The 14,816-nt window shown below is 47.9% G+C and overlaps 1 protein-coding gene across 4 annotated transcripts in view; it reads right to left on the bottom strand.

The window, feature by feature from the left end:
* dbn1 (drebrin 1) overlaps positions 1–14,816 on the bottom strand; it is an 88,307-nt gene that overhangs the window by 6,942 nt on the left and 66,549 nt on the right. For 2 of the 4 annotated variants that reach the window (XM_088933140.1, XM_088933141.1), the window contains exons 5-12: positions 12,394–12,540; positions 11,228–11,305; positions 9,764–9,915; positions 8,885–8,951; positions 7,915–7,968; positions 7,317–7,431; positions 4,858–4,980; positions 99–230 (exon numbers count right to left, since the gene is read on the bottom strand). In XM_088933140.1, coding sequence (XP_088789266.1) covers positions 99–230; positions 4,858–4,980; positions 7,317–7,431; positions 7,915–7,968; positions 8,885–8,951; positions 9,764–9,915; positions 11,228–11,305; positions 12,394–12,540 — 868 coding nt within the window. The remainder of the gene's footprint in view (positions 1–98; positions 231–4,857; positions 4,981–7,316; positions 7,432–7,914; positions 7,969–8,884; positions 8,952–9,763; positions 9,916–11,227; positions 11,306–12,393; positions 12,541–14,816) is intronic. The other 2 variants (XM_088933142.1, XM_088933144.1) reach the window with 1 other exon arrangement.

Below are 14,816 nucleotides of genomic sequence, written 5' to 3'. Positions count from 1 at the left end.
CTCATTGTTCTCTACTGTGAGCTATGTTAACATGGAGCATGGGATGGCTTGTGATCACTGCCCCTGGTCTGGCAAAGAAGGGTGTCCTGTGCTCCTACCCCAGTCCTCCCGGATCTCCGGCTGGGAGTCGTCTTCCGTCTCCTCCAGGATGGGCGTGGTCACGATTTTGGGGATGGGTGTTGGGGAGATGGAGGCAGGGCTCTGGTCTGTGCCAGCATCTGCATTGTCATCTGGAATAAAGAGACAGAGGGAAATACAGCATGGCTTTACAATAATCAAAGGGCTTCAATGCTGCAGCTCTAAACTGGGGAAAGCACAAATAACACTTCTAATTGTGTGCAAAATATATTTCGTACTGGCTCTTGGGAACAATCCACTATTTCTGCTTTCATGCAAACAGAAACAGCTCTCGTAGGACAATGCTGCTTAACTGAACATCATTTCTTAATTATTATTCTAGCTGTTCTCCACACAACCACCGCTTCAGGAATCCTCTGATCTCAGTGTTCAGTCTGTTCCTAACTTGGTGATGCCTTATAACTCATAATAGGTTGCCTGACAATGACATTGAATTAATCATTTTTCATCCCCACACATGTCCACATTTTCATGTTTCAGACTAGCTAGTGTTTCTGAAAAAAGACAAAATAAGAATGGTACAGAAAACCAAGAATCTGGAAAAGGGCAGAAAATTAAAATAAATGTATAACCGAGCAGTTCTAGTAGTCCAAGTTATTAAGAGCCCACTACACAGGAGGAGCTCAAGAGCAAAACTAGTCAGCTGTACCTGTATAGAATTTTTTTTGTCACTGTATTAATTTTTCATGAGGCTCTAGAGTTGCCTACTATCAAATAATGGTTGACGCTGTCAACGTACTTGAATAAATGGTAAAACACGAACCAGAGGATACAAGTAGAAATACGCAGCAACCAATCACCTTCAGAACAAGAAACTTGGCAGTGCATTTAAAACTGAGAACAAGAGGCATGTGTTTACACAAAGGGCTGTGGGAATACGGAACAATCTGCCCAGCCATGTTATTGAAGTCAATATCCTGACTACCCTCAAGAAACAGCTGGATGAGATCAATTAGCTAGCTACTAATTACCACATAGGCTAGATGTGCCAAATGCCCCCCTCGTAATTATAACTTGCATTGTATTTTTGCTTTGCAGTGTAACGTGCAAGTTTTGAAAATACAAATTCTGTTAGACTTTTTTGTTAAATTCTGTTTAACAATAAGCGTGTAATATGACTTTAAATAGAACTGTATTATTAACTATGGTACCTTGCAGAAAGGAATCAGATGAATGCCTGAATAATAAAACTAATAATAGCTCAATCAGCGTGAAGTTGGCAGTGTCGCACAGACTGGATCATTTCTTTGGAAACAGAAGTGGGGGCAAATGTGCTTGTGATCAAGGCGAACAGACGTCAATACAGAATAAGTCATAAAGATTATTTAAATAGAATCTATGGGTTACATGTTCGACGGCTTATTAATACGGCAAGCTCATGCTGACACACTAACGTCATGGTGCAATCAAGACAAAATGCCCTTTGCTATCACAGGGCCACGTACCTTACCTACAGCTCTGTGCCTGAGAGACAATTAAATTTGGACTGGTGATAGAATGCCTCTTCACGCAATACTGACTACAAGCCCAAACCAGGAGCCTCTGGGTTCTTAAGAATAGCTGAAGTGTGAAAATAGCACATCCAGCTACTAAGGACGTCTATTATCGCTTTAAACATAATGGCAAGCGTCCTCAGATCTTCATTACAGATCCAAAATTAACACAGCGTGAACTGCATCTCTTCCCAGTCATCACGGGGCCGTGCTGATGGATATGACCTGCAGACAGAGCACAGTTCCTCTCAAGAAAGTGCAGTCATTGTCTTTAAAGAACCTCAGCTGTACCAGGGTGTCATGAAATATTAGGAGCTCCGTGAGCAGAGAAGGGAACATCAGAGTCATTCTTGCTGTGAGTCAAGTCAGAGAGCAACGTCTACGATATGGAGACCACAAAGGATGCAGCAAGCTGAAGAGAAAATCTAGTTCTCTGTTGTTGCAGAATCGTTTTTAGTTTATAAGTCAACCGCTGACATTCTTTCTTACCGAGACGATCTGGATCCCTACAGCCGGGCCCTTTACACAAATTAAGTGAAGATGCCGCAGACTGGCAAACTGTCCACCACTCTCAGTGGAGGAAAGTGAAGGAAAGTGAGCTCACATCATTAATTACATCTTCTAACACTAACATGGCACACACTTCCCTCAGGATGCAAAATCAAATATCAATCAAGTCCGATATCCAATCACGAAAGGTTTACAAATCTCCCAGTTACAGAACCACACCTGTTTACAGACTTTTTTTTTTGGAGACAAGAGCCCTTTCGAAAGGACACTTTGTAGCGCATACTGGGAAAATGACCTTCAAAAGAAGAGATGTGCAGAAAACGGAGACACTCTCAGTGAAAGAGGAAGAGCTTAAAGCAAAGAACTTCATTTTTGCCAGGTCACCTGCTATAAAACCAGCTCAACAGTGGTCCTACAGCACAACATTATCATGGACAGAATAAAGGACTGTCACACCTGAAGAAGGCTCCATGGCCGAAACGTTGTGTTCTCTTTCTTCTTTTTTTCAGCATGGAATAAACCTATTACTTGTTCCTTTGCAGCCTACGCATGCTGACGCAGCTCCCCACCAGAATAAAGGACTGTTGGTTTTCTGAATACAGGTTGTCAAATCAGCTGGACACATTTACAGGGCCACCTCCAAAGATCCGAGCTCCACAATAAAGCTGTTCAACAGTCATCTCAAACAAAAATCTCACTCCTACTGCCATATCAGCAAAAGACCTTTTCACACATGGCAAAATCTAACAGTTTTAAAGGGTTAATGGAGCCACCACCATTTTCTAGCTTTATTTTACAAATACAAACCCAGGAGAATTAAATTTGCTGGACACGGAGAGAGAGCAGGTGGAGTCTTCCAGCACCTTCTGTGTTGTCTCCTTTTGAATTAGCAGATTAGAACCTTGTCCCCTAGTGATTGCAACACATCGAGAGCAATTTGTTTTGCTCTACGACTAAACGTTCTGAAAATGAGCAGTATTGTCCATTTAGGGAGATGGGCATGGGGTGTTCAAGCAGGATTTCCTTCATGTTTAATAACATAGCCATAAAAGTGGGAACTTCCTCTGTAAACAAAGGATTCTAAAGCAGATGACAACATAAAGGTGACAAACTAACATTTTCTCTCAGCCAAATTCCACAGAGGAGAAGCTGAAATGGAGACACTACACGCAGCACAAAACAGGTCAGACAGACAATGGAGCCCATAAATCTGCTTAAAGGAGACATATAACATTTTTGCAGACTTATTGATTAACAAAGTATTGATTCTTTCCTACAGACAACTGCAGCCATTCGCACGCAATGGGCATTGAATAAGTGCAGGCAACACAGGTTTTATACAAACTTTCAGAAATATCCCAAAGCAAACTCGCTGCATTAGTCTGTATCTCACTAGAAACAAAATCAAGACACGAACATACCGTACTAACATTACATCCATTTCACATAGTATGGGGACTGTCCCAGCTTCCAAATGTACTTCAGTGTCCATAAAATAAATACCGGATCAGACAAACCGGCCATCTGCTTGTTCATCTTGTTCAGGCCCACAAAGCTAACATCCCAGATGCTGGTGTGTTTGGGGCAGCTCTGATTTGTGCCTGGTGCCTTTGTTATTGTCGTGCAGTCTTTGTGTCCAGGCTGCATCCTCCCCCAGGCATCCGTACAGAAAGGAGACGATGGATGCCGTGCATGAACACCAGTGGAATGTGCACAAGAGGAAAATCAGAAGGAGAAGCTGAACTGCAGTGGAGTCAGGCTGTGCAAGCGCTCCCTGAACGTTTAGATGAAGCCTTTGCAGTGAAAGCAATACAGGGTTATCAATGAACTGCTTCAGCAGGAAAGGCCAAAATGTTTCCATCACTGTTCGTCAGCGCAGTGCCACTTGCTGTGTCTTGCTGTGTCTGCTTCACTCTTGCAACTTCGTACGGCGTGGCCCGGGAGGAAATGTCTTGGCTCGCAGTCTTCCCTCACCAAGCGTGGAGCTCGTTCACACACAGGCTCCATACTGAGCAGCAGTCTTCCCAACCGCGGAGCAGCCTCGCCGACACACTGGAATCCCCGCTTCTCCAGCGGCTCTGGACCCCGCGGCGCTGTCCTGCCTCTCTCGCACACCGGGCTGGTCTTTCAGGCACGTCTTCCTCATGCGACTCCGGTCCTCTCTTTAAATCGCTCGATTCTTCTGCCACTTTTTAGCACGTGTGGCGATTTCATTACGACATACTATGTTACTTTCCTATGCTGAATTAAAACTAACGGTGTTGTGCTTGCAATTGCTGAGGGAGGAGTCTGTGCATTATGCTAGCCACAGATGAGTGTAACACAGACCGTGGAAACCCAACCCCCTGTTTTCCATGAATTTCAGCCTTTACCAAGTGTGGCTTTGCCAAACCACTCTGCGGCTGGTGAGGGAAAGCTTTATTTAGAATATCCATTTAGAAATTGAAATGCACGAATGCATTTATGAAAAGACAACACGGCAAACTGCTATAGAGATCCAGCATCCCTGATGATATGTCTAAGTTTGTCTCATTTGAATCCGGTTTAGCACTGGAGTTTTAGTTTTAGGGGGCGTTGGGGCAAGACGCAGGGGCTGTGCGAGTCAGCTGTTGCTGCAGCAGCAAAGGGATGGGCTCAACAGCCACACTACAGCCCAGCAAAGCAACTCCCTGGAGTTCAGCCCTCCAGCCAGGTGGGGGAGCTGTCCAGTACCTACCGGGCTGACCTGGCTGCAGCCGGGCGTGGGGCGGTGCTGGCGACAGCAGCGGGGAGCGAGGGGGGGACGAGCTGGGCTCAGGAAGACTGTGTTGCAACTTCAAGAACGGGCTGTCCAAGCGGCCTGAGAGAAGGAGACAGGGTGGGGGGGGGGTAGGACGGAGACCGAAGACATTGACAGAAGACAGAGAGTGGCAGGGAGAGACAGGAGAAACAGGAGGCAGAGGAAGAGGACCACAAAGACACGTGAAGCAAGATGTCAGAGTAGCAGAGGCAGAGAATAAAATGGAGCCGGGAGTGAGAGAATAGAGATGGGGAGAGGAGATCGATAGGCAGGCCAAGAGAGGATAGAAAAGAAAACGAATGGACAGTTGGAGTTGGTTGCAGCCGGGTGTTTTGGAAGAGGAGGAACAGTTGGGTTGTGGACAGGAGTTTGACGAGGGGAGTGGGGGGTGTCTCAAAGTAAACGAAGAGGCCATAAGAGACAGGTGAGTGTGAGAAGACAGGAACACAGACAACAGGATGGACAGACAGCCAAGAAAAAAAGAGAGAGACAGAGAGGTCAGGCGGAGTACAGACTTTGTTGGATCAAGCCTTCCTCGATGGAGGCTGGTTGTGCCAGCCTGTGAGACAAGCCTGGGCCCTCTCCAGCAACAGGCTGCTTACCCAGAGGAAGAGTCTCACAACCAGGCAGCTACTGATTACTGGTCCTTCTGTGTAAAAGGCTCGGAGATGTACCAACATGTTCGTATTAAGAGTTTCTATTAGATTCCGAATGCTGGGAGATCTGAGAAAGGAATCCTCAACAGTTCACAGCCAATTATCTCCCTCTGCCATTGAATCCGATTATGAACTCAGGACAGGAGGCCCCCTGTCCTGCAATGGTCTTTGATAAAAACTTGAAATAGTTATCCAACACCACATCCAGTCTGGCAGCACGTGAGGCCAGATACAGATGCATTTCTCGCTTTTGTTCTGTGCCTGGGGTATTGTCACAGTTTCTGTTTATTCACGATCATACGAAGGGCAGCAGTCAGGGTTCTGGCCTCGTGACTAGAAGGCTGTAGGTTCGAATCCCAGGTGACATGCTGCTGTGGTACCCCTGAGCGAGGCACACCGCCTGCACTCTCCCGGTAAAACACCCAGCTGTACACGTGGTTGCAAATGTAAGTCACTTTAGATAAAAGCATCAGCCAGGCATAAAAGTGGTCGTACAGAGATCCTATTTATAGGCTTTTTCCTAGCATAACTATATTTGCGTAAAGATTTTCTAACTTGCATGCCATGCTCAAATTCCTTGAATCGTGTTCAAGTGAACCTCCTGTCATTCTGTCTTTTGAAGTTTGCTTAGAACTGCTCTTGTTGAGTTTGCTTTACCTCAAGCACAGCACACATTACAGTACCAACAGGATGTGTCACCTGAGTAAGTTTCATCTACTTGAAGCGATCATATCGATCCCTTTATCCCTTTGCAATTAAGGACCGTCAGAGGTTTTGACCAGCAAATGTTTCAAATTTCTGTTTAGAAGGATAATGAAGGTACTTCCTCATCACAAGTCTGCCATCTGCATTAGGACTGGATCATTTCTTTTGCTTCTTGCTACTAGTACTACTCCATTGTTCCATACTGGACATTAACATCCGACTATGATTGTTTGAATAGCCCCAATAATGTTTTTCCTTACTGATAATAGTGATTTTTAAATAAGTTTATGAAATCGTATCAGGAGATTACCGGATATTGGCAACCAGGATCTCTCAGCTCGAATCCTGGGCACCAACTTTCCCTTGATCTTTTTGAGCCGCCAGGCACAAAAGCATTAGTTTAGATCACTCAGTTTTACATGCCGATTTAAAAACTCCCACCCCCTGTGGGATCAAAGCCAACAACAGAGGGCTAATCTTTGCTCACTGGTGGTCTACAAACTTAAAACCTATTTATCTGTCCATTCAACAGGCACAGCCTGGGCAGGAGCGGAGAGAGGACCCCTCCCATCAGCACCCCACTGTGCTTGGCGGGACCGCATGCCGGCCCTCAGTGCTGCACGCCAGCTGCTGCCGCGCCTCCGGGGAGGCCCTGCACTCCCCTGACCCCGGGCAGACTTGACGCAGTCTCCAGCACAGCAGCCCGAGACAGGGGAGCGCTCGGCGCAGCACGCTGCTGAAACCCACTGCCTCGCGCTGACAGAGACGTATGGGAGCAGCCTGAGCAGGCCAGGCCCTTCCAGAGCAGGACACGGGCTGAAGGGCTCATTTCCAGTGCAGCTGGAGCATAAAAGGCAAAGCTGGAGAGACTGCCTCAGGGCTGTGGTGAGGCTCAAAAACACAGGCCTCAGTGTCTCGGCTCCAGGCGTTCCTGGAAGCCAGGGGCGCTCCTGCGCTCGAGCCAAACCGGATTTCGGTGAGAGACGGACACCCCTGCGCGCCTCCTGCTCCTCTGCTTCCAGCCCCCAGCCTCACCTGTCCTGTGGCCGCTGACGGGGGAGCTATCGAAACTGCAGGCCACCGCCTTCTCCCTCTGCTTGAAGAACTCGCGCGGGTTCTCCGTCCGCTGAGCGATGATCGCAGCAGCCTCCTGCCGACAGATAGCACGCAGGCTGAGTCCTGCAGACACGCACACGCATGTATACACACAAACACGCACGCAAGCACATGCATACACATGTATACACACACACACACACGTGCACACACGCATACACACACGCACAAACAGAGTCTAACCTGAAATGGCAGGGCACAAGGTGTGATACTGCAGAGGGACTAGAGCAGCCCATCACAAGGTGGACACACGAGCACACAGGCACAATTTAGAGCCCTCAGCTGCTCTAACCTGCACGACTTTGGAAGATACCAGTTCCACACGGACAATCCAGGACCAGAACTGGACCCAGAACCTATGCACTAGCTAACCCGCCTCTGTGTTGCCCTTCGCAATATGCTGCAGGACTGAATTCTGCGGAAGGAGATCCCCAGACAAAGCGGAGGCAGCGTACTCACTATTTTACAATAAGCCGCCTTTTGGCGCCCCCATGTGGCCACGATGAGAATAACCCACCTCCACTTCAGACTCCTTCCTGTCCTGGGCACTGCTTTCGTTCTCTGGCTCTACCTGCACGGGGAGAGGAGAGGGGGAATGAAAAAAGGCTGACGTTCCACTTCTTAACCACCAGGGGGCTCTCCAGCAACACATTGTTAATAAGCTGGAGAGCACATCCAAAGCACCCAATGTAAAGGAGCATAAAACCGCGATTCAAAACAGCATTTTAAAGGGCTCCATCATATTCTCAGTATAACAGCTAAATTCAGGTTTGATATCTCAGTCAGGGATGTTAAAAAAACAATCTTTTTCGGTTCTGATTTTTCTAAACCACGGAAAAAACATTGAGAAATAGATGCGCGGTGTTTGGTGGCGGTGGGTTTATTTACAAGAGCGCTTAGAAACGGCTGGAGAGTTTCTAGTGTTCTGAGGGAAGCGAAACTGCTTTTTTAAAAAGAAGGTCTTTGCAATTCTGTTGGATTTGGGTTTTCCTTCTCATTTCTGGCAGCAGCAGCGGAAGCAGCGCTCCTGTGGCGAGCGACATGTGACCTTTCTGCCGGATGTGTTGCCTTTGTCCATTCTGCTTAACCCTTTCAGCACGGAGCCTCTGCTCAACAGACACCACGCTCCCCTCTGCTTGTGCAGGGCCCCCACCCAACCCTAACGCCAGGACTACGCTGCCCTCTCCTGACTGTGGGGGGGGGGATCTGATCTGACCGAGCAGGAGAGAGGGGGTCCTCCCCACTGGCTAAAGGAACTTTAAAAGGAGGAAATGGGCACCAACAATGCCACCTTCTGATAATCCGGGAAGTGAATGAAAAACCTAGGAGAGTTCACAAGGCTTGGAGCCGGCACCGTGGTTCTGCGACTCCCTTTTCAAACGTGCTTGCCCCCCTCTGGGGCTCTCATTAGTCCCATTAGGGTCTGTTTGCCTCTTCTGCGTGATCCTCCGGCTCGGAGTTGGGCGGCGCGGCGAGTGCTCACTTACGAAAAGGGACGGGTCTCTCGTCTTCTCTTTGGCTTCCTCATCCTCCTGGCTCTGTAGCAGCTTCTTCCTGTCCAACGGTAAGAGAAAGGATGAGGTGAACAGAAGGGCACTGCCAGCCCTGAGGGGAGGTACTCTGAGCTGTGCCAGAGGCGATTCTGGGCTCCTCCTATGGCACTGGAATTCTACTGCCTATAAAGCCAAGCCTATCGGAAAACCTTCAGTCCTGAACAGATTTATTCACCAATGTTCACCAGGGCACATCACACTTTTGATGCCTGAAAGGCATGGACACTGGCGGACTACTTCGGGACCATCTGTGAGGGGTCTGAGAACAGAAGGGGAATTTAGGACAACAGGCTCCCAGGATTGGACAAAGAGTCACTGTTTTACACCAAGGGTTGTGGGAGACTGGAGGCTGACTGGCTGGACGAGATCGTCAGATCGATATACTTTTGGCAGACTACAGAGCCAAGGGACCCCCGCCCCATGGTAACCCCTAGAAGTGCATTATACACCAGTTATCCCCTGAGTAAAGGGCTACGCAGCGCTACACTTACAAATACCTCCACTCCCTCTGTAGACCATGGCATGTCGCGGCCCAGAGCAGCAACACACAGCAAAGCACAGAAAGCATGGAGAGCCAAGGGCAAGGAACAGACCGAGAGATTTTAACGCACTTTCACTACAGCACTTTTGCACAACTGCAGTGAGACCGAAGAGACGGAGTTCGCAAGTCGAGGTGCTCAGGTGACTGAAGTTAGCAGTCACGCTCAGGTGACTGAACAACACACCCCAGCCCTCCCCAGTGGCCGGTCCAGTGGACAAGCGGGTCCGGGTCACAGGCTGAGGCCTGTAGAGCAGTGCAGGGGACCGCCGTACCTGTGCTCCTCAATCTGCTGCTCCCTCTCGCGGTACCGCCGCTCGCGCTCCTCCTGCTCGCGCCGCTCCTGCTCCATGCGCTCCTCCTCGAACCGCTGGCGCTCCTCGGCCGCCTTCCGCCGCTCCTCCTCCTTGCGCAGCTCCTCCTCGCGCTGCGCCGGGAGACAGACGCCCGCCCCACGTCAGCCCCGGCCGTTTTTCCGCACGGCCCCACCTTCGACCGTTCCCGCTACATCCTCGGAGCATGCACGGACAATCCGCTACTGAACTCCGAGCCAACGGAGATCAAGACTACGAGGGCTCAGTTACCTTTAAATAATGATGTTTTCTCTTATCATAATACATGCAGGGGGCACGGCTCAGCAGGCGCAGAGCCCTGCGTCGCTTCAGAATATCTTCCCTGCTACGCAGTCAGAAGACTGTCTCTCCTCAGCAGCGCCATCGGGTTGACAGAACCTACTGCACGTGTATGTTAATGGTTTCTTACCACATAGATCAGCCAATAGCTTAGGACAATTTAAACCATTAGAGTTCATTTGGAGAGAACACGAAAAACGCACTGAGGTTTTTTAAATATTTTATTCTTCTTGCAGCCTAGACCCCTTGTACGTGGCTGGCTTGCATACTGATGGCTCACTCCAATCCACAGACCTTGTTAGAGATAGCCCGTCTTACAACCAGTAATTAAGTCCTCAGCAGACAAGGTCCACAGAAAGCTAGACACCTCTGCAGAGGTGCTGGGATTTTTAATTCAATGCATATCAATGAAAGATGAGGCCCTGGAAAGAACACAGGAGTTTCCCCACCCTGGCAATTTCCCTGTCACTCCTTACACAGACACACACAAACCCCAGCAAGCGTTCATGCTTGTGTATCGTCCGAGCCCTTTCGCCCACGACTATCCAGACCACAAGGGGGAAGGCCACCCCTAACCATGGCCGACCATGGCTCAAAAACATTCTGTGTCAGTCATCATCTGACAGACACTGACCCAGGGAAGCTGTGTGAAAGAGCACCAGCCCTCCCAAAACTAGGCAGTTTGAGGCCAATTCTTAATTAAGCTTACGAGACAGCCAAAGAGCAATCGTCACAGGACGGTTTTGATCCACATTCACAGACTTGGCTTTTATAAAATGAAAAGGTAAAATGTTTGCATGGCTGAATTTGCCCACGACGAGCCTGCCCTGTACTTTGGAATCACGGAGGTCAGTAACGAGAGGCAGCAATCTACATTTTTAATACCAGGTTTTGGTAAAAAGGGCGTGCTTGCGGGTGAGGGGGAGTAACTGCTATGACAAAATGAAAATAAAACTCCCGTCTGCCCTCTATCAAAACTCTATCAAGAGCGCAGCAGCCTCAGCTCTGCTGTCCACACTGTGCTAATAGATGTCTATTCCTACGTTACGGAGACCTTGTCCTGGGCGCCGAGTCCCACCATCATTGGAAAGAGAATTAATCCGGTACCTTGGCTTGCTCCCAGAACTCCTCCCGGTTGATTTTCTTCATTTCGATCTCTGCATTGGTCTTCTGGTAGCTGGTGCCCTGTTGGAAAAAGGCAGCTGTGGCTTGCTAACAGCTCATCTCGTCCGACTGAAAGAGCGCAGCTGGTTCAGGGTGCAGGAGCGTGAGGACAGAAGACGGTAGTGCCGCTAGTGCGTTGGCCAAAATATTAGGAACCCACATCGACTAACAGCAAGTGCCTCTGTAACCTGCAAGAACCCATTCTCCCTGCAGGACGGATTTCTGCTGAGGGAGGTATATGCGGGTGAACTGCCCCTGCCAGCTGTTTCTGGTTTCAGGGGGCTTGTTCTGGGTGGGGAAGATGATGAAGACCTGTCTCCTACCCTCCAGGCCAGCCTCATACCAGCTGCCACTGAGGGGATCTTGTCACTTCAGGCCAGAGAGATTAACCAGATTCTGTGCTTCATATTCTAATTGTGTAGAAGGAAACTGTACTGCTTAATCTCCTGATGGAGCCCTTCAAATAACTGTATATTCTAGTAAGGGGTGTGAAATATCTCAAGTTGTTAGTGGAATAAGCCTTTTGTCATGCTAAGGAAAGATTTTTGGACTAGGCCAATTTGTCATCCAGGCTACTTTCAGCAAAGTTGATAGTACAAACAGACCAGTTTTGGATTTTACTAGAGATGTCCCATTATTTCAAGCCAAACACTACAGGAGAACTGCTGAAGACCAAACCTAGAGAAGGAGCCCTCTGAAGACCAAGCCCAGAGTTGATGCTGATGCTCTGTGAATGGTGGACACTTTTCTTTCCTTATTTTGTAATGGTGATCTTCAATCAATACTTCTCAATACTTCTGACAGACTGTGGAGAGCATCCAATGATTCCCACACAAGACCCCATATCCTCTGGGCTTGGTGACATCGCACATTTTCTGTCTTGTTTGGCTGTTGTGTATTGAGTTTATGTCGCAACTTGGAAGATCTGACATTTTGCCCGTACGAAACAAACGCACTGCATTTTGCCAGGCCGTTAGAGGGATTCTGGAAGCACCGCAGGGAGACACAGTCTCCAGCTCTTCCCAACTGTCCAGAGGATGAGGCCACGTGTCTGAGATGTCTGTAATCACCCCTCCACCCTTCCCAACTACCCCACAGGAAGCTCATACCACAGTGTCTGGGTGCTCCTCGTCTCTCATTCGCAGACGGCTGAGCACAGGGCTGGCTACAGGGCCCATGCCATTGGTCAGTCTCTGGCCAATGGCAGCAGGGTCAATGTCTTCAATACTGCTGGCGTTGATAATAACATCGACGCCCTAGTGCACAGAAAAAAGAAAGGTAAAATTGTGACCAGCCACAGTTAGACACCTAGATGCAGAAAATAATGCTGCCTGACTTTACACAATGAAGGTGGCTGACTGCAGGCAGGAGCACCGTTCTCTTTAGTGTTGCATGAAAAAAATTAGAAGTATTTAAATAAAAGATCCGCAAAATGTAATATGCCAAGAAACCGTGTCAGTGCAGTACAGTTCAGAGGAAAACGAAAAATATATTTCGGCACACACAAACTGTTGGGCAGTCCATCACTGGACACGCACACACACGGGACAGGGCGCCAGTCCATCACTGCACACACGCACACACCGGCCAGGGCGCCAGTCCATCACTGCACACAAGGAAAATTTTGTTTTTACATTTAAGGTTGCCGGTTCGGCCCCTGAGCAAGGCCCTTCACCCCAGCTGCTCCAGCGGCACAGTAAACGGCGGACCCTGCGCTCTGTCCCCCAGCTTCTCTCCCTGTCTGTGTGCATGGAGAGCAAGCTGGGGTCTGTGAAAGAACAAATTCCTAATGCAAGAAATTGTATATGGCCAATAAAGTGTTCTTATATCTTAACTAGTGTCCTCCTCTTCCATCGGGACACAGGGAGTCAAAGTCCACACAGACGACACCCAGGGGCCAAAATTGAACCCAGGGCCCCAAGGCTGTGAAGCAGCAGTGCTAGCTGCACTGCAGTTAGTTATTACGAAACATTTCTTAACATCAAAATCATGGATTAGTTGTCTTAGACAATTACTACAATTAGATCTACATTGTAATTGGAATTGTAGTTGGGCACTTCAAAAATCAAAACATTTGATAGCTACTTAAATAGGATCTAAACTATGAGCAAGTTATAACTATTAGCGTAAAGATTAATTACAGCTCATGAAAAGAATATTTAGACCACTCCACTACTCAAAGGAAAATAAGAGATCTCTCTTATGAAAGTCTTCCAAATTGACCCTTTTTAATGCCTGTTTCAGTCCTGCCTTTAAAATGACCTTCAGCTGACTAAAGGTAATATTTCCCTGTGGACTGTTTCAGATCTTGAAGCTCAGTTTCAAAAAGACTTAAATGTACGAGCAGCACGTTTTTCTACCGCAGGGCTGCAGACTCCAGCCGGCGAGTGAAGAAGGACCAGTGACACACTCCTAATAACTACTGTTTCCTCTCCCATCAGGCTGCAGACCGAACGTGAAAAGGTACCAAAGACGGTCAAGTCTGCAAGTACGACAGTGCTGACGTTTGTGAAGATGTCCAAAAGCTTACTGCAAATGTGTCTAACAGTCCATTGATTTTGATTTTTAAGAAAACCCCAGTGAAATTTAAGTCACCAACATACCTGCACATCTGAGACAAAGGTTTTGCAGACCTCTGCCCAGCAGGAGACTAGTTCTTTTTTAGGTTCCGTTTTAATATACTACATTTAAAAAGCACTGACAGGCTCTATGTACCGTGCAGAGCTGAGATGCAGTCCTCAAAGGCATGGTGATGCTACAAAGGGAAGCTATTTCTGGCCGTCTCCCACTCACAGATTCAAAAGATGTGGAAACAATAAGCACATACCGTTCGGCTCACTACTACGGTGAAGCGTTTTTGACATCATGACATGAAGAGTGCCACATTAGTCACACACAAACACACTTCACCACACATCTCCAGCCCTCAAATATCATTACTGGGTAATTTCATTCGCCGGCAATTTGAATTCTAATTTGCTTGCCTGCAGGTTTCATGGAACCAATCATGACGGTAGAGCACAGGCTTGAATTTTAATTCATAGCAGGAGGCTACAAAGTGCACTTATTCCACAACTAGTGTTACTATGCACATGAATTTGATATCTAGGGGGAGGCAGCCATGTTAAAATGAGGCTCTTCTCGCACAGCGAAGCTGCACAGATGTGTCTCAGCAGCTCTGGACTTCAGGTGAAACAGTCTCCTGCACGAGTGTCTGAACAGGGTCCCTGTGCTTGAGTCTCAGCACTACGTGTTGAGGACTCACTTCGGCTCTTCGGTATATTTAAACATGCCAGACATGATTTTCAGGAGGATCAGCACTCAAATATAAACTACATGTCACAAGTGGAAACCGAGAGGCATCACTTCATTACACAAAGGGTTGTGGGAGTGTGGAACAAGCTAGCCTGGATCCTTTCAATAAACAGCTGAATGAGATCTTCAGAACAATAAGCTACTAACTACCAAACAAGCTGGGAGTTCTTATTCTTTTTTAATATACATTGGCATTAGCATAAACATGAAAGATTTT

Source organism: Atractosteus spatula, chromosome 14, assembly GCF_055471065.1.
Source record: "Atractosteus spatula isolate fAtrSpa1 chromosome 14, fAtrSpa1.hap1, whole genome shotgun sequence".
Classification (NCBI taxonomy): Eukaryota; Metazoa; Chordata; class Actinopteri; order Semionotiformes; family Lepisosteidae; genus Atractosteus; species Atractosteus spatula.
This window is presented reverse-complemented; position numbering and strand designations above follow the sequence as displayed.